This window comes from Argentina silus (genome assembly GCF_951799395.1).
Source record: "Argentina silus genome assembly, chromosome: 14".
Lineage (NCBI taxonomy): Eukaryota > Metazoa > Chordata > Actinopteri > Argentiniformes > Argentinidae > Argentina > Argentina silus.
The window spans coordinates 724,159-745,189 of NC_139668.1; the positions used below are offsets into that span (position 1 = coordinate 724,159).

Here is a 21,031-nt window from a genome sequence, read left to right on the forward strand (position 1 = left end):
ATGCATGAATTGAATTAGGGCTATTTTAATTTTGCCGAGGTCTTCTGCTTATTAGCCTATATGCTCCTACCTGTACCAGGCCGATTCCAGTTAATAAAATGTGCCCATTATATGGCCACTGATATTTGACCTGTTGGCCACAATTGTAGGCTATATTTCAAGGCGTGTCAACAAACATAGCCAGCCAACCCATACTGGAAGCTTTTGCTGACTCTAACATAGGCCTCTGACAGGACCAAGTCACTTCGAACCATTGCATCGAACGCTGATAAGAGTTGTTAGGCAGTGAATTACCATGATAGTCATTCCAAACCCATTATGACGCCAGCCGAACGCACATTATAGATAATAACATTTCTTTGCTGCCAATCGGTGTACTGGTATTTGTTGACTGATTCAGTAGGGCAAACTCAAAGATTGTTATCCCTTTCTCATTTGGGGAATCTTTCTGACATTCCTGTTGCATTATAGTATGGGTGTGTGGAGATTATTTCAATCATTTTTGTTTGTGTTCTATCTACTGTAGGTGCATAAAAACAATGGAGGTGAAAATATATATGAGTATTGAGGATTAAGACAGAGAAGGCAGAGTTTGAGAAAAAGATAGAGGAATATGAGAAACAAAAGAGAAGGGACCAAAACGTTAGGCAGAGGGAGGAGGAGATCCTGGCCAGAAAGGCAGAAAGACTGCAGGAGGACAGGAATGAGTTCAATAGGGAGAGGGAGGAGATGGACAGTGGGATCAAGATCCTCATGATGGAGATTGAGAAAGAGAAGGAGTCCTCAAAGGAGATACTTAGAAAGGCTGAGAAGGCAGAGGCAGAGTTAAATATGATGAGGAAGGAGAGCGTGAAAATCCAAAGAGACGGACAGAAGGTGGAGCAAGAAATGCTCAGGATGTGGAAGGAGAAGGAGACATTTCTCAAGGCCAAGAAACAGATGGAGAAAGAGATGGAGAAAAATATGGTGGCAGTCAAAAGGAGAGAGGCCCTGGTGATGGAGGCCGAAGAAAGACTTAAACTGAGCAAGGAAAAAGAGAAGGAAGAGCAGGAGAAGGAGACCTCAAAGGAGATGCTTAGAAAGACAGAGAAGGTCGGAGCAGAGTTGCAAATGATAAAGAAGGAGTGGATGAAAATCAAAAGAGACGGGCAGAAGGTGGAGCAAGAAATGCTTGGGATGTGGAAGGAGAAGGAGACATTTCTCAAGGCCAAGAAACAGATGGAAAAAGAAATGGAGGCAGTCAAGAGGAGAGAGGCCCTGGTGATGGAGGCCGAAGAAAGACTTAAACTGAGCCAGGAAAAGGAGAAGCTAGAGCAGGAAAAAGAGACCTCAATGGAGATGCTTAGAAAGACAGAGAAGGTCGGAGCAGAGTTGCAAATGATAAAGAAGGAGTGGATGAAAATCAAAAGAGACGGGCAGGATGTGGAGCGAGAAATGCTCAAGATGTGGAAGGAGAAGGAGACATTTAAAAAGGATAAGAAACAGATGGAGAAAGAGATAGAGGCCATCAAGAGGAGAGAGGCCCTGGTGATGGTGGCTGAAGAAAGAGCGAAACAGAGTCTGGAAAAAGAGAAGCTAGAACAGGAGAGGGAGACATTGAAGAAGGTGAGCATGGTGACGATTAGAGAGATGGTAGAGAACCTATAGACTAAGTAGATGAAGGTGATTGTTGCTAGTTTTACTATTGCATTTAGTCCATGACCTTCAACTCTCAGTTGAATTTGTCCAATTCTTGTCTCACCTTGCACTCCCCTCTGATGTTACTTTTTGAATTTCAGATGAACGATGGCTCCAGATATGCCCCAACCCTCATGTTCTCGTTGAAAGCGACTCCTCTGATGGCTCAGCTGGTACACAATCAGGCAAACCAGGGGACGAGCCTTTCTGTCAAAAGCCTTGTTGATGTGGCCCTGGCTGAGAGCGTGTGGGGGTGCAGAGATAAGACAGGGGACTGCACATGCCGACACCGTTAGCCTGGAAACCTCAACACAATTGGCCGCTATTTAGGGATACATAGCAAATCAATTTATATAGTTGTCTTAAGTTCAATAAATTAAGTTGAACATTAAATTAAATTGACTTCCTTTCTCTACCACTGTGACTGCTTGTGGCATTTATTATTATAGAAAGTCTTACTTGTGATGACCGTGATGTATGTAGCTGAAGATGAATGTAGCTATTTATTTTAAGTCGCTCTGGATAAGAGCTTCTGCTAAATTACTCAAACGTAGGCCTAAAGTACATCCGTAAAATAATGTATCCATTTCCTGTTAACCATCTCTAAACCCTAGATGGCAGTATTTACTCTTACACCAGAAACGTGACCAGTTGCACGTGTGGATGCAGAAGAAATAGCCTCCCAGTCTGTTTCTGCAAGGAACTTCTAATTTATGGATTCTGTACATTGTTTTATGTTGAGAGCCTTGTCAAGTCTGAATATGTTAGAGTTGGGGTTTGTCCTCTACCTCCAAATATAAATGAGGACAATCACTTTGTTTTTCATACAGGTACCACTATTGTATGTATTTCTATAATCTATGTTTCTATTACTTTACCATACTATGAAACTAATTGAATATGTTTTTAAGCGTCCAAAAAGCATTGATACCATTTCCAAGCACTCCAAGAATCATTTTGCGTTGCTGCTGCAGCAGCCACGCAATGTCAACACTTTACACACGCACTGGTGTAGCATGTAACATTAAAATCCATCAACTTCATATCACACCATTGATGATTGGTGAACTTGTTGGATCAGTTAAGGCCTGTGCCAGAAAACAGTACACACACCAATCACACAATGGGACTATAACAGGCACATACAGTGCATTCTGAAAGTATTCAAAAATAGATGAAATTATTCAAAAATAGATGAAATTATTTTTTTTCCTCATTAATCTACACACAATACGCAATAATGACAAAGGTGCTTCAACAAAAAACGTAAAGGGTCTGAATATTTATGTAAAGGTGATATTTCAGTTTTTTATTTTGAATAAATGAGCAACAATTTCTAAAAACCTGTTTTTGCTTTGTCATTATGGGGTATTGTGTGTAGATTGATGAGGAAAAAGGCTGTAACATCACAAAATGTGGCAAAAGTGAAGGGGTCTGAATACTTTCAGAGAGCACTGTATTTACATCTTGATTCACAGAATCACACCTCGTACACACTTGCAAGTGATAGCAACGCCTATCACCTGTCCCAATAAAGGGATGCTACAAGCGCACCATTTCATCCTTTCCACTCTTCACTCTCTGACTGTCTGAAGTGTACTGTAGTTGTGTTGTTGTAGCTGGGTACACCTCAGCCTATGATTCTCATGGGGCGTTAGGTTGAAAAGTGTACTGTAGTTGTGTTGTTGTAGCTGGCTACACCTCAGCCTATGATTCTCATGGGGCTTTAGGTTGAAAAGTGTACTGTAGTTGTGTTGTTGTAGCTGGCTACACCTCAGCCTTTGATTCTCACGGGGCGTTAGATTGTCTCTGATAGAATCCTACGGTTCAGCTCAACGACGATTTTCATCTTCTGAGCACCTGTTAACTCTCTGAGCTAGCAAGCTAACCTGTGAGCTCTCAATTCTTTGTTATTGTTGAACCCTAGCTCGATGATAATTCCTCAGGTTATTATTAGAACTTGCAAGGTCACATGTGTAGGCTACAGCTAGCACTTGGGACGGACGGCTAACTAAGTTACTTGTTGTTTCCGGATAGCTGAGAACCTTGGCTAGCTTTGACAAGGTAATATTGAGAAATATTAGCACCCTGTTTGCAGGAGGGTTGGTCAGCTTGTGTTTGTAGCCCTAGGACTACTGAGCACTTTCTAGTAATTAATAATTTACTAGCTAGTTACCTCGTATAATGATCTGGAACATACCAGTTCTCTCTGGTGTGGGACCAGCACCATATCTAACTATGCGGGTACCAGTTCCCTGTGGTAGCACGTGGGTGTAGCAATGCTGAGGTGTGCTGATATTGTACCTGTTTGTTGCATCGTGCAATGTATCTAAACTAACCCCACAACTAAGTCAACTAATAAACATGGGCTACGCATAACTTAAACATGCCTGTGTGTGTGTGTGTGTGTGTGTGCGTGCGTGCGTGTGTGTGTTTGTGCGTGCTTGCGTACATGTGTTTTTTCGGGGATGCAGAGAAAGTCTTCCAGCTGTTCCAATGAGAACATCCATCCATCCATCCATACATAGACCTATGCATTTAATTCTGGTTTGTTTATAACTAAGAGGAAGACGCATTTATCATCAAAAACCACTAGTTATCATCAAAAAGGATGGTCACAGTTTGCTAAAAAAGAGTCCCTAAAAAGCCTGCAGAGGTCTCGTAAAAGGTATTGTGGACAGATAAGATGAATATTATCATGGACTAGAGTGACAAAAGTTTGGAGAAAAAAGGATCTGCCCAAGATTTACAGCATACCACCTCATCTGTGAAACATGGTGCAGGGGGTGTTAGGTGTGGGCATGTATAGTTGCCATTAGAACTTGCTAACTTGTCTTAATTGATGATTGTACCTGCTGACGGCAGCAGCAGAATGTATTCTGAAGTGCACAGAAACATCTTGTCTGCTTGAGTGCAAGCAAATGCCTCCAAATGCATTGGATGGAGCCACACCATACAATAAAACAATGACCCAAAACACTGCCATAGCAACTAGTGGAAAGATCTTGATTGGCCAAGTCAATCTTCAGATTAAAATTCAATTGAATATGCATTACATTTCCCTAATGATAAGAATTTAGGCAAAAAGACCTCAAAACAAACAACAACTAAAGATGGCTGCAGTACAGGCCTAGCAGAGCATCACCAAAGAAGATGCCCAGCGTTTGGTGGGGTTAGTGGGTTGCAGACTTCAGGCAGTTATTGTCCACTAAATACTAGTGGATTGTCCACTAAATACTAAACATGACTGCTTCATTTGGACATTTGATAAGTCTGTCCCGTTACTTTTGGGTACACTGAAATAGGGGGATTATGCATAAAAAGTGGGGTAATTTCTAAATGGTGAAACCAATGTGTATACAAATACCATCAAATAAAAGCTGAGAATCTCTACTTTAACCTTGTAGTAATTGTTTAATTTCAAATCCAAACGTTTGATAAAGTTCTTCATAACCAACATCAGGGAGATGTGACCAGAGAGGTGGTGAGTGGATCCTGGCTATAAGGGCACACTCTTGCCAACACACATTCTGGTGTGACATGTGCGATGTCTTATTGATCTATGTTGCTTTGGCTGTCTCCATGTGTGGATCATTGTAATCAGGGGTGGGGCTGGCCTTTTAAACACCTGTGCTTTGTTTCATTCAGGGAAAACAAAGAGATTTTTAACATTTCTTTTAAAGAGACAACACACATTTTCTGCCATGCCTCTGTCAATTGATTTGGCTTTAATCAATGGTTTCTTCTTGATGTTGTGTACATGTTTTCATGCCTATGTCACCTTTCAGAGGAAATCAAGGAACCTATCCAGATCTGATGTCGTATTAGATGAGTCAAACCCTGTCAGAACATAGTTTGCTTTTGCTAGATTCTTTTCTTTTCTTTTGTCTAGTATTGGTATACATGCTCGAAATTATGCACTCATATTTAGTATTTGATCGACAATACTTTGTATGCAATAACCGTCTGGGACCCATTGACCCCACCAGGTGCTGCGTATCTTCTCTGGTGATTTTCTGCCAGGCCAGCCATCTTCAGTTTTTGAGGTCTTTTTGCCCATAATCTTACCATCAGAAAATGAAATGCATGTTCAATAGGATTTAAATCCAAACATTGACATGGCCAGTGAAGAACTTTCCACTTTTTCGCCCTGAAAATCTCCCTAGCTCCAATGGCAGTATGTTTTGGTTCATTGTCTTACTGTATGATGAAGCGCCATCCAATGAATTTGGAAGCATTGCTTTTACTCGACCAGACAAGATATTTCTGTACACTTCAGAATACATTCTGCTGCTGCTGTCAGCAGTAACATCATCAATTATGATAAGTTAGCAAGTTCTAGTGGCAGCTATACATGCCCAAACCATAGCATCCCCTCCACCATGTTTCACAGATGAGATGGTATGCTGTAAACCTTGGGCAGATCCTTTTTTCTCCAAACTTTCCTCTTGCAATCACTCTGATAATATTCATCTTATCTGTCCACAAGACTTTTTTCCACACCTCTGCAGGCTTTTTAGGTACTTCTTAGCAAACTGTAACCTGACTATCCTTTTTAAGAATAACTAGTGGTTTGCATCTTGCAGTGAAGCCTCAGCCATTTGCAATTGCTGAGCTCATCAGTGCTTGATTTTGGCAAGTCTAAGGTTTTGACTATGTTTCAGATTTTTCAGCTTTCACCATTTGTCAATTCCTTTGCTATTGTAATGTATCTAACACCTTGTCCTTTGTTGGGAATGATATTTAAGGAGAGGGACAGCGAGATATTCTTTGAGTTTTGGGTTAGGCCCATCACGGGCATCATTCTCCCGCGTTGTCCTTGACGCACGTTAACGTATGGTTAAAACTTACAGACGTATGTTGTTTTAAATTGTGTTAAATTGGTTATTTTGTTGATACTCTATTCTCATTCTTCCTATGGGCATTAATGTGATGTTGTGCGCTCGATAAAGGTTCTGTTAATCAGGGCTGGCTCTAGCCATTTTGGTGCCCAAGCATTTTTCCTTCTTTTGCATTATCAAATGTCTAAATTAAGCACTCATGTTTAGTATTTGGTCCCCAATCCTTTGTATGCAAAAGTGCAAAAGTCTGTGACCCATTGACCCAACCAGACGCTGGGTATCTTCTCTGGTAATGCTCTGCCAGACCTATGTTGCAGTGACTGTTGTTGTTTTTTTAGGATGTTTTGCCCTAAGTCTCCTCTTAAACTATGGGAGCCTTTGCCTCCGAGAACTGTGCGCCCGAATGAAGGAAAGAAAGCAGCTATGGAGTCTAGAGAGGCGACCCATACACCCACGCTAGACGAAACGGCTAGCTGGCGAGGTGGAATACCTATAACTCCCCCACCCCAAATGTCTGACTCGATGGTGTTAATGGTAACTGAGGAGGAGAAGAGTGACAGTGGGTCTGAGGAGGAAATGTTGATGGGAAAGGGAATGAGAAAGAGGGCATTTGTAGGACAACCGAACAAAATGGCCAGCTGGCAGAAAATCAAAGAAAGGAGGAAAGGAAAAAAGAAAAGATGATGTTGAAAATGACATACACTTTAATTCACTTGTTTATGATGGTCACGTTTGCCTCACTTAATGTCAATGGTTTGAATGACATGGAGAAAGTAGAGGAAGTCCTGGCAAGATTTACAACAGACATTTTGTTAATACAAGAAACAAAGTGGTCAACAGAAAAAATCACAGAAGTCAAAGGAAAATGGAGGGGTTTGTTGTTTGTAAATTGTGGATTGGGGAAATCATGTGGGGTTGCAATATTTGTAAAAGAAAATGTGGTGCAAAATATAACAGAGGTTTTGAATGATGGGAAAGGGAGAGTGCTAGGTGTAGAGTTTGATGTCAATAATGTAAAGTATAGATTGATAAATGTGTATGCACCAAATAGGGAGATTGAAAAGAGAGAGTTTTTTGTTTCACTGGGTGTGCACTGTAAGGGTAATTGTATTCTGGTGGGGGATTTCAATGTATGTTGCACCAAGTTAGATACATATAGGGTAGATAGTTTTAGGCAGGATTCAGGGAGGAGGGGCTTATTAGAAATGATTGAGGTTAGGAATTTGATAGATGTATGGAGGGAGGGAAATGCGAGTAAAAGGGAATTTTCAAGGAGGCAGATAGTTAATGGGGTTTTGAAACAGAGTAGGATAGATTTAGTTTTAGCTTTTCAAGAAATCACAAAAGAAATAACTAATATACAGTACACATTTACAGGATATAGCGATCATGCAGTAATCACATTTCAATTAGGAAACAGGCAGAAAGGGAAAGGGGGGGGAGTGTGGTGTTTGAATGCGAGTGTGTTAGCAGAAAAGGAGTATAGAGAGATGGTGATGAAGTGTGTTGTGGAGCAAAGTATGTGTGAAAAGTATGAGGAGGATGTGTGTGAATGGTGGGAATGTGTAAAAAAGCAAGTGAAAAGTTTAAGTATGAGGTATTGTAGGAAAAGGAATCAAGCAAGAAAGAGAAAAGAATGGGTATTGAGAGAAAGAATGGCTGAAGAACTAGGACAAATAGATAGGAATCCGAATAGAAACATAGTAGAATATATAGGTATCAAAGGAGAATTAGAAGCACATGAAAAAGAAAAATGTAAAGGAGCAATAGTTAGGAGTAGGGCACAATATGCGGTGGAAGGGGAAAAATGCGTCCGTTTTTGGGGTTAGAGAAACGGACACAGTGTAGGAGTTATATAGAAGAAATAGAGAATGAAAGAGGAGAGATAGTGAATGATTATGTAGGGATATTGGAAACAGTACAGGGGTTTTATAGCGATTTATTTAAGAAAGGTAGTGTAGATAAAGATAGTGTAGATGAGGTATTAGGGACAGTTGAGCATAGGTTATCAGATAGTGATAGGGGAGTGTGTGAGAGTGAGTTGTCAGAATTTGAAGTGAATGCGGCCATCAGAAGTCTATCTAACAACAAAAGCCCAGGCTCTGATGGCCTGCCAGGTGAGTTTTAAAAATGTTTTAGCGAGTTATTTAGTCCAATTTTGTTAAAGGTATATAGGGAAATGGAAAGGATAGGGAAGGTTAGTGAAACAATGTCAACAGGTTTAATTACAATATTATATAAGAATAAGGGTAGCAAGTTGCAGTTAGGGAATTACAGAGGGATTAGCTTATTAAATACGGATTACAAAATATTAGCAAAAGTATTAGCAAATAGAATTAAGTCAGTAGTAGGGTCCATAGTCTCATCAACACAAGCATACAGTATTCCAGGGAGAGATATAGCAGATACGATAGGGTCAGTCAGGGATGTAGTGAGGCATATGAAGGAAGAGGGAGGTATAGTTTTGAGTGTAGACTTCAACAAGGCATTTGATAGAGTAGAACATGAGTTTATGTTTAGGACATTAGAGAGATTTGGGTTTGGAAATAGATTAGTGAATTGGATTAGATTATTGTATAGTAGTGCAAAGAGTAGGGTGAAGTGTAATGGGGTAGTGACAGATAGTTTTAGTTTAGAAAGATCAGTTAGGCAGGGGTGTCCATTATCATCTTTATTATACAGCATAACAGCAGAACCATTAGCCACCATGTTAAAAAAAGATCAACACATACAAAGCATCAATATTCCAGGGGGAGGGAGGAGTTTAATTCATCAATATGCAGATGACACAAACATAACAGTGAAAAATGTAGGCAGTTTAAATAGGGTTATGTATTTATTAGAGGAATATGGGAAAGCATCAGGGGCGAGAATGAACATAGAGAAATCAGAAATTATGTGTGTAGGGAATGTAGATATGAGGGAATTTGAGGTACCAATGAAAGTTGCGAAAGGAATGATAAAAGTGTTAGGAGTGAATGTAGGTGAGAATGAAAAGGAAGCAAGAGATGTTACATGGGCAGGGGTAGTGAATAAGGTAAAGCAGAATTTGAATTTATGGAAAATGAGGAAGTTAAAGTTGAGGGGCAGGGTTATAGTAGTAAATTGTTTAATTTTATCACGGGTGAATCACGTGTTGAGTGCACTAGAGCTGCCGTTGTGGGTTGTGAATGAGTTAAATAGGGCCATTAATAGTTTTTTGTGGGATGGGAAGCAGGCAAAAATTAGGCACAAGGTATTAATGAATGGGTTTAAGGATGGAGGGTTAAAATTGATAGATGTAGAGGTGAAAAAAAGGGCTTTGAGGGTTAAAACGATTAAAAAATATTTATATAGTAGGGATGAGTATTGTTGGATGGTTTTTTTGAGGATTATTTGCACAGGTGTGGTGGATGTGGTGTGAATGGTCTTTTAATGGTTTTTAACAAACCAAGGTGTGAGGGAATGTCAGATTTTTATAAGGAGGTTTTTGAAGCGTGGGGAAAATATCTGAAACATGTGAAGTATGAGTGTGTGGACAAGGGTGAGGTGTTAAATCAGCCAATCTTTCACAACACAAAAATAACTCATAACAATGCAATTCTGGTAAATAAACATTTTGAAAAAGCAGGAATAAAACAGGTCAAACATTTAATATCCAAAAGCAATAACAATTTTAAATCAGAACAGGAAATCATACAGGGAATAAGAAGAGTAGATAAGGATGTAAGAAAGCAGGTTATTATAGGAATGTACAAGAGAATTAGGGACAGCATTAGTAATGGGTGGAAAATATTAATGTTAGGACAGGGAGAGGTAGGTGAATCAAACAGGATGGTAGAGTTGAGTGTAGAGAGGAAGGGTTTTAGGGTTAAATTTGAAAATGTCACAACTAAATGTATATACATGGATTTACTGGGTGATGGGATGGAGAGGCCAGCATCGGAAAAGGTGTGGGAAAAGGTTTTTGAGGGGTTAAATGTCAAAGAAGTATGGGGAAACTTGAATGTAAAATATAATAGTATTGACTGTGAGCACAATGATTTTAAAATTAGGCACAATCGGGTTTTCACAAATGTTGTTTTGCACCAAATAGATAGGAATGTATGTAGGAAATGTGATGTATGTAAAAGGGAAGATGAAAATTTTGATCACTTATTTTTTGAATGTTCAATATTGTCTGTACTGTTTGAGAATGTGAAAAATTTGTTGAACGTACACTGTGGGGTGAAAGTCGGAAATGAAAGGGAATGGAAGAAACTATTGTTGTTTGGAATGTGTGGAATAAAGAAAAATGTTAATGTTAATTTGGTGAATGTAATTATGAGCAATGTAAGGTATGCTATTGTATGTAGGAGGAATGTAGCACATTATGAGGTGAGAGTTATGAGGGTGTGGGATCTGTTTGTGTCACTTTTTAAAAAGAATATTAGATTAGTGTACACTTTTGGGAGGGTGGATTTTGAAAAACACTTTGTAAAAAACAGCACGCTGATATCAGCAACCGGATCTGGGGATTTAGGTTTTAATGTGTAGCATTGGGCACTTTTTTTTAGTTCTTTGATTTGTTTTGGGTGTTGAATACAATTTCACAAATGTTCTGTGTGTGTTATGTCCGTCACGTTTAATGTAGTGTGTTTATGTCATGTCCATGTTAGATGTATTGAACACCTGTTGTAAATAATGTAAAATATGCTTTGTAATATGTATTTTTGATAATAAAAAGAAACCATACCATTTCTGAATGCTTGCACCTCGTGTTATGATGTGTGACATGAGATATGCCCCACCATCCTACTTACCATGCAGCCCATAATTAATAAACTGGGTGTTGGTAAAAGTATTTTCTTAGAGCTTATACTCTAGGTGTTTGACCTACAATCATTTTTGACATGTCCCACCCTCCTCTTTTTTTCTGAAACCCAAGCATACAGAGACTCCAAAATACTTGAAATACTTTTATAAAACTTTTATTTATATTATTACTTAAAAATGTTATTCACAAATTACCAAATAGTATTACAGTTTTATTCTTTAACTAGAATGTGTTTCGTCCCAACGAACTGCGAGAGTGTGGTTGCTAAAATGCCGCAGATGGTCACCAACAGTTACTGAATAAGACATGAGAACAGTGCATTTTGTGAAACGAAAATGCATTCAAAATGTACAAAGAACCCAATGTAAAGGTTTCAACATGCACATCTTTCCATTTACTACATATGCACTCAGATTCCATGTATGGGGCACAGATATATTATTTTTATGACACACAAACACAAGTAGGCAGACCTGTTTAGTTGAAAGCCCACTCACCACGTCAAGGTACAGGCCATGAGTGAGATGACGAGAGACAACCATTTACAAACATTTAGTTAAACATGGAGCTGACATACAAACATCACAAGGACATGCACACAAAAAAACGGCACGAGGACACGCGTGACAAAAACACCGATTAATTGAACATAAACTAACAATAAAGGGTATGTAAATGAATTGTGTTAGATTGAAACAGAGGTTAGATTGGACCGGATATTGGACATAGACCAGAACATGTTTGTATAAAAAAATACTACAAAGTGCATTTTTAACTACAATATAAATAATAAAAAAAGACAAGAACATTCTTTAATTAAACTACAAAGTGCATTTTTAACTACAATGTAAATAAATAGGCTGACTGTATTGCTCTACTTGCTAAAACACTTTGAAACACTGACTCAAACAAGGCACCGACCAAACAAGGTGTAGCCCCACCTGGACTCATACTGTTTGACGAATAGGGCGGCGGTCTTGTCATGCTCGTGAAGAGAGCTGGCGGCGGTGGTGATCTTCTGCCTGAGGTCGGCTGGCACTAGGTGGAGGTCGCTGTTGTCTGCCAGTTCTAGAAGCAGCAAGGCCAGTGTCTCCACTTCCTCTATTCCTGGCAGATGCAGATGTCTCTGGCTCATGAGCACATCTTGCAGAGCAGGACTATCCTCCTCCTCCACCTGTTCTGCCTGGGTTAGGATGGCATGCTTCCTACAGACGCTGTCGATAGGATCCTCCTCTGACTCTGCAGACATGCCAAGACCCTCGTCTGCCATCTCCTCATCTTCACCTTGTTCCTGTTCAACCGACTCCGACTCCGACTCCTCACGAGACTGCTCTTCCTCAACTGCAAATATGGAATTGTACTAATCACAAATGTGTCTGCGTAGTTACAACAACCACTTGTGGATTCATTCAATAATATGCACGGTTTCTTTGCTTCTTTGCTTTTAAAACTTAACTTTATACCATGTTTGTCGTCATTGCTAGAATATGCATGAAAAACTATGAATAACTAAGGATAACCTTGCGTAAGTGTGTGATTAAGTACTGTACCTTTCTGGACATAGTAGTCCCTAGCAGTGAAGCTGGTGGACTGGCACATGGCATACTCCACGCCAAGGAGCTCCTCCTCGTCTGGGTGCTCATACGCATCAGGGACGGGCATTGGAGCAGCAAAGTTGGGCTCCAGGATGTGATCCTTGCCGAAGATAACCTCGGCCTGCTGATTGATGCGCTGGATCTGTCGCACGTCCATGCACGACGTCTGCCGACCCTGACCACCAGCAACCCGGAGTGATGCCATGCGGTTGTTCCACTGCACAGCAAAGGCCATCAGGTATACCTGAAACACATGACCATTTTGACTGTTATTGTATATGCTTAGAAGCGATGACTAAAGCTGTGAAATAAAATGCATCATTGAAACTACGCTATATCGAAGTGTTTTTTTTTTTTTTTAATTACTCACTTGGAATGGCATAATCCCACATCTCTGTGAAGGAATGGCATTGTACAGGTGTGCGTGCAACCCCTCCAAAGAGTTACTGCCTCGCCGGCACCTGTGCTTGTTCAGCCGAACGCCATTCAGCACCACCACCTTCACAGAAACATACAGCTGTATGCCAGGGGGATCCTGTAAAGCATAACGAATTGCAAGTTCCTTATTTATTCTGGTGTCCTTTGAAATTTTGCCATACAAGTTTGAATGGTTTTATAATGACACACGATGACTGCAAAGACATTAACCCACCTGCATGCAACTGAGATGCTTGCTTGCAGTTGCCCAGTGAGCATCAACTGCCTCTGTCGACTTGAACAGGTGGATTCCGTCAATGTCAAGGCCTGCTGGTCCCCTGAACTCGGCAATGATGGACTCAATCACCAAAGCGGTCTCCTGTAACATATATATTCTCAGCTTTGAGTGTTGTCACAACAAGAATGAGTGTAACACAACTGATGGACGGAGTAGGTTTTACCAATAACAAAACTGGCTTTATTTTCCCATATGGTGCAATTATCAAACAAACAAATGGGCAAAACGTCTGCACCAAATCCAAATGACAAAGACAAAAGATAGCAAAGGCAAAACAAAGGAAACAGCATGACACAGGTAGAGTCTGCACACCTGGAACACTCACAGAAACAACGAGGACAAACAGAGGGATAAATATGGTGAAGGGAAAGGCACAGGCACAGTGTTAAATCAGTCGTTACTCCTAATGATCTTACATTTATTTTCAAAACTAGATCTGAGTGACACCTTAGTCCAGTACAGTTGAATCCATATTGACAAATAAGCAAGTATGTTTGCTTCTTATTCATGAAATTCATACATGGATCAATATCACACTTACCACAACCCCACGGGTAATGCGCCTGACATACAACCTGACCTGGTGAGGCTTGAGGAACGCCATCATCTCCTCGTCCGAATACCTGGCGTACAGCTCTTGGTTGCCACTCCTGACCGCCTGGACTAGGAGCATCATGTCCGCCTTGTTGTAGGCGAGCACCGCACCTGCCAAGGCACTCATGAACACCCCGTACTTGGCGTGGCTCTGTTTGATGACAACAGCATCCCAGCGGTGCAGCCAGTGTCGGATGTCCAGTCTGACCACAGTACCCCTCTGCACCCAGTCACCAAACAGATTCTCCAGGAAGGATGAACCGCTGTCACTGAAATTATATCAACATTTTGTGTACATGTGTTACATGTTTTTATAACTGTGTTATCCATGTGTGTCTTGCAAAAAAATTATATGAAGTTAACTGATATGTACATCACTTGGATTATCAATTTCATCATAGGTTTCAATGGAATTGTTATTAAACTTACCGACAGCAGTTGTCTGCAAGACTTTTGGCGCAGGAGCATTGGCACGTCGAAACCGGGCAATGAGACCTCTCGCCATGCGCGCGTAGCACCCCTCGGACTCAGCTGCCACCACCACTGTCGTCAAGAACTGGCCTCACTCGTTCAGCACACTGGTGACGGGGAGGGGGGCGGATGACACGGCTTGGGGGGGCGGATGAACCATGACAGAAAACTTTGTTGATAGCCCCCAACTCAAAATAATTGCAACGTATTATGGATTATTCCTTTAAGAAAGCGTTGTTCTAAGTGTGTGGGTACACTTTTTATGGGATGTTTGTTCGTTCTCAACTCCGTGTCACCAGACCCGTTAGCTGTTAGCGCTAGCCAGCTAGCCTACTGACAGGTTGTCAATACGTTGTCATTACACATTAACAAGCCAAATCCCGCAAACGATGGTATGGTCAGTTGCTGATTTCCAGACAATATTTTATCTTTTGACAAAATCGGCACAGCTTTATACATGCCTAACAAATGTCTAACTAGCAAAGGATGAAGAGGATGAAACTTACCTGAGTAACAGGGACGTCGTAAATGAGATTCACCGATAGTGGCCGCCGGAGCCGTATAAATTAGATGACGTTTGAAATTCCTCGCATAATGATTGGTGGGTTAGAGATCATTTTTACTAAACGGCGCATAACCACTGCATCAACTTTACTAAACGGCGCATAACCATTGGTCGGTTGAGGATCGGATAGGGACTTGGAGGAGCATTTGCCTGGGAACACCCGGTGCAGTAAGCTTTTCCTTATTTCGACCAGTAGGGTGTACTATTGTATCACCACTGTAGTTTGAACAGTTTCATATTGTTAGTACAGCTCCAGTTTCATATTGCTGTTTTGAACAGTTTATACAGTTTGCTCCAAAACCACCTGCTAAGAATTGGTGACTCACTCAGCCTTCTCTTGAGCTCGATTCTAGACTGACAACTATGAACTATGAGCTGTGGAGTGGTAAAGCAATGTTAATTGCAGTTTTGGTCTTTTCCCCAGATAACTCCCAGCCTTCTGCGTATCAACTGCAGTATTGTTTGTGTTGTCAAGTGGCGGGCGTCTCCTTTCCTTGACGTTATATATACAGTGCAGATGGCTGGGAATCTCGCTTACGGCCATACCACCCTGAACACAGCTGTGAGCGATTGCCAATCACAGTGTTTGGAGTGAGTGTGCGTGGAGTGTGAGAGAGAAGAGAGTAGCTAGTGAGAGCGTTTAGGAAAGTGAAATCTTTATTTACTTGTTTTTTTCTAAGTTTAAGTGAGTTCCCCGACAGCCTTGTGCTGTTCGGGGATCGGAGATTGAAAAATGGATAACATGGCGTCGACCGGCGTGATTGAACCGACTATGAGAAAGGATAATAGACAAACGGGAAATGAAGAGAAAAAGTACGAGAAAAAGCTAACGGTGGCGGTGGAGATTCAGGGGAAACAGAAGATTTCGATGATGGAGCTATTGAGAGGAATAACGGTGGTGTGTGGGAAGGTGGAGGGGTGTCGCTTCAAGGGAGACCAGAAGTATGAGGTGACCCTGACTTCGATGAGAGGGAAGGAGAAGTTGTTGGATGGATTTAAGATAAAGGAGGCAAACATTCTGGCAAAGGATTTGGTGGTGGACGAGATGGTGGTCTCCTTTTTAAATCTGCCAGTTTATATGAATGATGGAGTCATATTGGAGAGGCTGAAGGAGTGGGGAGTGTCAGCGGCGTCTCCAATAAAGAGAAGGATGTGGCCGGGGACGGACATTGCAGACGGAACACGGTTTCTAAAGGTGAAATTCACGGAGACGGTGAGGTCGCTGCCCTACTCTACGAAGTTTATAACCCTTGAAGGAGTGGAGCACTTCAGGGTGATCCACGATAAGCAGGAGAGAGTATGCAGACTATGTATCAGGCCCGGACATGTTCTTAGAGATTGTCCTGATTTCGTTTGCTACAAATGTCACATGCAGGGGCATTACGCCAGGGAGTGCCATGAGAGGAGGGAGGACGGTGCTGGAGTGAGAAGGAGAGGAGAGGGCGAGGATAAGACGGTGAACGAGATGGAGGTGGAGGGAGATGGAGATGGAGAGAGAGAAGACGAGGAGGACAGCGAGGAGGACGAGGAGGAGTTGGAGGAGGGTGGGGAGGAATGCGAGCTGATCGTGGAGGAGACCCAGGGGGAGGAAGAGGTAGCTGGATCACAGCCGCTGACTGGATCGCTGGGGGACAAGGAGATTCTTGGTGCTAGCCTGGATGCGGCAGGGAGAGATGGGCAACTGGATGGTGTGGAGGTCGGTGTGAGAGACGATGGTGTGGATTTGGGAGTAGCTGCGGAGGGGCTTCCAAGGGTTGGAGAGGCGAAAGCGGTGGAACCTGGGGGAGATGAGAGGGGGGATGCGGCAGGAGATCGGGCGATGGATGACAAGCGGAAGAGGCAAGAGGGTGAGGACGATGTAAGTATTGTTGAAGTGGAGAGGGTGAGGGCTAAGCCGTGGAGTAATACAGTGGAGAATGCAGGGAAAGGGAAGGGGAAGAGGCATGGCAGCGGACGGAGATGACGCACTTGATCTTACTTTGGCAATTGTTTATGGCTACGGTCTCTGTAGTTACAATCAATGCTAATGGTCTCAGGTCAATGGGCAAACTGGAGACGGTGTTGGCAGCATGTGAAGAGGACATTGTGTGCCTACAAGAGACACACTGGACTGAGGGCATGATGGAAGGAGTGAGGAGGAGGTGGGAAGGGCAGGTTTTTGTCAGCACTGGGACTGTGAGGGCTTGTGGGGTGGCGGTTATGATTAAGACAGGGGTGGTTGAGAATGAACGGTTTTTATTTAATGATAATGATGGAAGGGTGGTGGGAGTGGGATTTGAGCACCAAGCAATTGCTTATACACTGTTCTCTATTTATGCTCCGAATGAGGAGGGGGAGAGGAGTTTTTTTTTTGAGTCCATTAAGCAACACTGTGTGGGGAATTGTATTATGTTGGGTGATTACAATGTTAAGTTGGATAGGTTGGACGTGTCAAGGGGGATGAGTTTTAGGGCGGATACATCCAGGACAGTACTGATGGACTTGATGGGTAATAGGGGAATGGTAGACGTGTGGAGGGAGGGGAATCCTGGGGTTCAAGGGTTTTCCAGACGGCAGAGTGTGATGGGGGTGTTAAAACAATCACGGATTGATTTATGCTTGGTGAAGAGGGAGGTAATGCACCTGGTGGGAGAGGCAGGATATCGGTTGGTGGCATTTAGCGACCATGATGCGCTGTCTTTCCGGCTGGGGGCAGCACAGACAGGGGGAAGGGGTGGGTCATGGTGTTTTAATGCTAGTTTACTTAAGGAGGAGGGGTTTGGGGAGGGGGTGAGGGAATGTGTGAGGTTGGCTATGTTAGATCGGGCATATGAGAGTGATGTGTGTGAGTGGTGGGAGGGTCTGAAGGCTAAATTGAAATTGGTTATTGTAGCCTATGCAAAGCGGTTAGGGAGAGAGAAGGTGAGGGTGCAGAGGGAGTTGAGGATGAGGTTAGGGAGGGAACAGGAAAGGGTTGATAATATACCTGGGTATGATATTTCTGAGTTTCTGAGGGTGAGGGAGGAGTTGAGGGGTTTAGAGAGGGAAAGGTGTGAGGGGGCTGCGGTAAGGAGTAGAGCTCAGTATGTGGTAGAGGGGGAAAGGAACACAGCATATTTTTGGGGGTTAGAGAAGAGAAGGAAGGAGAAAGGTAGAATTGTGGAATTGATAAATGAGGAAGAATGGTAATGGTAAATGATTTGGTGGGGATTATGGAAACGGTGGAATCGTTTTATAGGGATTTGTATACTTCAGAGGGAGTGAATCAGGACTGCATGGACCAGGTGTTAGGTGTGTTAGAAGCCAGGGTGTCAGCAGATGATGCAGAGATGTGTGACTCAGGCTTGAGGGTGGAGGAGATAAAGATAGCGATAATGGGGTTGAATTTAAATAAGAGTCCAGGTTCGGATGGGCTGACAGCTGAGTTTTACAGGGGTTTTGTTGACATCCTGGCTCCAATACTGTATAAGGTTTATGTATGTATGGAGAGCACGAGGGTGATGCCGGATTCTATGGGCCTGGGGGTGCTTACGTTGCTATATAAAGGTAAAGGAGAGAAAACCAGGTTACAGAATTATAGGGCACTGTCTGTGATGAACAGTGATTATAAGGTATTAGCAAAAGTTTTGGCAAATAGATTAAGGTTATGGCGAGCATAATAGCACCTACACAGGCCTATGGAGTCCCGGGGAGGGATGTGGCGGATACATTGGCTACACTGAGAGATGTGTTAAAGGATATGAGGGGGAGGGGGGGAGTGGTGTTATGTTTAGACTTTAATAAAGCCTTTGATAGGGTGGAGCATTCTTTTTTGTTGAGAGCAATGGAGAGGTTTGGGATTGGGGTTGGTATGAGGGAATGGATACGTCTGTTATATGGAAATGCTAGGAGCAGGGTAAAATGTGGGGGGTTGCTCACTGACTCCTTCCCCCTGGGCAGATCTATACGGCAGGGTTGTCCTTTATCAGCTCTGTTGTACAGTATGTCAGTGGAACCTTTGTCAGCTTATATCAAAGCACAGAAGGATATTAGGGGTGTGGATATGCCGGGGGGAGGAGTCAGTGTAATTCACCAGTATGCGGATGATACAACCTGTACGGTGCTTGATATGGGGAGTGTAAATGGAATTATGGGGTGTGTGAATGTGTTTGGGAGGGCCTCAGGGGCCAAGGTAAATGTGGAAAAGTCGGAAATGATGGTGTTGGGTCGGGTGGAGGTTGGGAATTGCACTTTTGATTTGAAAACTGTCAACGACAGGATGAAGGTTTTGGGGGTTTATTTTGGGAGGGATGAGCGGGAGGCGTGTGAGTTTACATGGACTGAGGTGATGAATAAAATCAAAACCACTTTGAATTTTTGGAAGATGAGAGCTTTGAAACTGAGGGGAAAAGTGGTGGTGGTGAATGCCTTGTTGATGTCAAAGTTTGTGTATGTGTTAAGTGTTTTGAATGTGCCAGAGTGGGTATTAAAGGAATGTAGGAGGATAGTGTCTGATTTTCTGTGGGGGGGGAAAGGTGTGAAAATTGCTTATGATGTGTTGATAGCGGATTATGAGAGAGGAGGGTTGAGGTTGGCGGATTAGGAGGTGAAGATGAGGGCTTTGAGGGTGAGGACAGTGAAAAGATTTCTATATGGGGAGGAAGGGCATGGGTGGAAAGGGTATTTTAGGGAGTGGGTGGAAAGGTGTGGGGGGTGTGGCGATTTCGGGTTATTGATGTGTATGAAGGCAGGTATGTATGAGGGAGTGCCAGATTTTTACAAAGAGGTGTTTGGGGCGTGGGGGGAGTTTTTGGTTAAGGTAAGATATAAGTGTGTGAGGAGTGGAGAGATGTTGAATATTCCGGTTTTATTGAATCCGGTTTTGAGAAGTGAAGGGAGGATGATGGATATGGTTTGTTTCAGAAGGGCAGGTCTGATTAAATTGAGGGATTATAGATATGAGGTGGTGCCTGTTTTTTTGCCAGAACAGGCAATTGTCGACCTGGTTTAGGAGAAGGATGAGGGGGTTAGAAGAGGAATGATAGTAAATATGTATAGGAAGATTAAACTGAGTGTACCGGAGGAGTGGAATAGGAGGATGGATAGGGAGGTAGGTGTAGTGGAACAGGCTAGTTTTCCAAAGCTACGGGTAGGGCAAGGGGAGACAGAGAGGGATTTTTCAGGGGTAAAGGTGAGGGAGTTTTATTGGAATTTATTAGAAAGCAGAGTGAGGGAGCCGGCAGCTGAGAGGGTGTGGGTGCAGGTGTTTCAGGGGTTAGACGTGAAGAAAATTTGGAGGAATGTAGCGGTTAAATACAATAGCATAGAGTGCACTCATTTTGATTTCATGCTTAGGCACAATAGGGTGTTCACGAAGGTAGTGTTGCACCAGGTGGATCGGTTAGTGTCAAGGGTGTGTGATGTGTGTGGTGTGAGTGATGAAAATTTGATGCACTTGTTATTTGATTGTATAGAGGTGGTGGGTTTTCATGATAGGTTGAGGGGATTGGTGGAGGAGCACTGGGGGGTGGAGTTGGTGGCGAGGCAGGAGTGGAGGAGGTTTTTGTTATTCGGTTTATGTGATAGAAAGAGGGGATTGAATGTGGGGTGTTTGAATTTTGTGTTGTCGAATGCAAGGTATGCAATCTATGTGAGGAGGAATATGGCGAGGTTTGAGGGGAAGAGGGTTAATGTATGGGTGGTCTTTGAGAATTTAGTAAGGAAGAATGTGGGAGTCATGTTTAGGACAGGGCAGGAAGATTTTGAGAAGGTGTTTGTAAGGGATTGTGGGTTTGTGAGGGTGGATGAGGGAGGAGGGTT

The 21,031-nt window shown here is 42.5% G+C and overlaps 1 protein-coding gene and 1 pseudogene across 2 annotated transcripts in view; one reads left to right on the top strand and one right to left on the bottom strand.

Annotated features, from left to right (window-relative positions):
- LOC310815256 (cytochrome P450 3A27-like) overlaps positions 1-10,045 on the top strand; it is a 59,147-nt pseudogene extending 49,102 nt beyond the window's left edge. The window contains exon 9 of the transcript in view: positions 10,041-10,045. The product of the transcript in view is annotated as a cytochrome P450 3A27-like (transcript). The remainder of the gene's footprint in view (positions 1-10,040) is intronic.
- A 1,480-nt stretch (positions 10,046-11,525) lies between these two features.
- Positions 11,526-13,065, bottom strand: LOC310815257 (uncharacterized protein; the record flags this gene model as incomplete). The annotated part of the gene is made up of 2 exons (XM_083684994.1): positions 11,526-12,654; positions 12,864-13,065. 2 exons carry the CDS (start codon positions 13,063-13,065, stop codon positions 12,218-12,220), a joined length of 639 nt encoding a protein of 212 aa, XP_083541120.1. The 3' UTR covers positions 11,526-12,217.
- Positions 13,066-21,031: the final 7,966 nt, after the last annotated feature.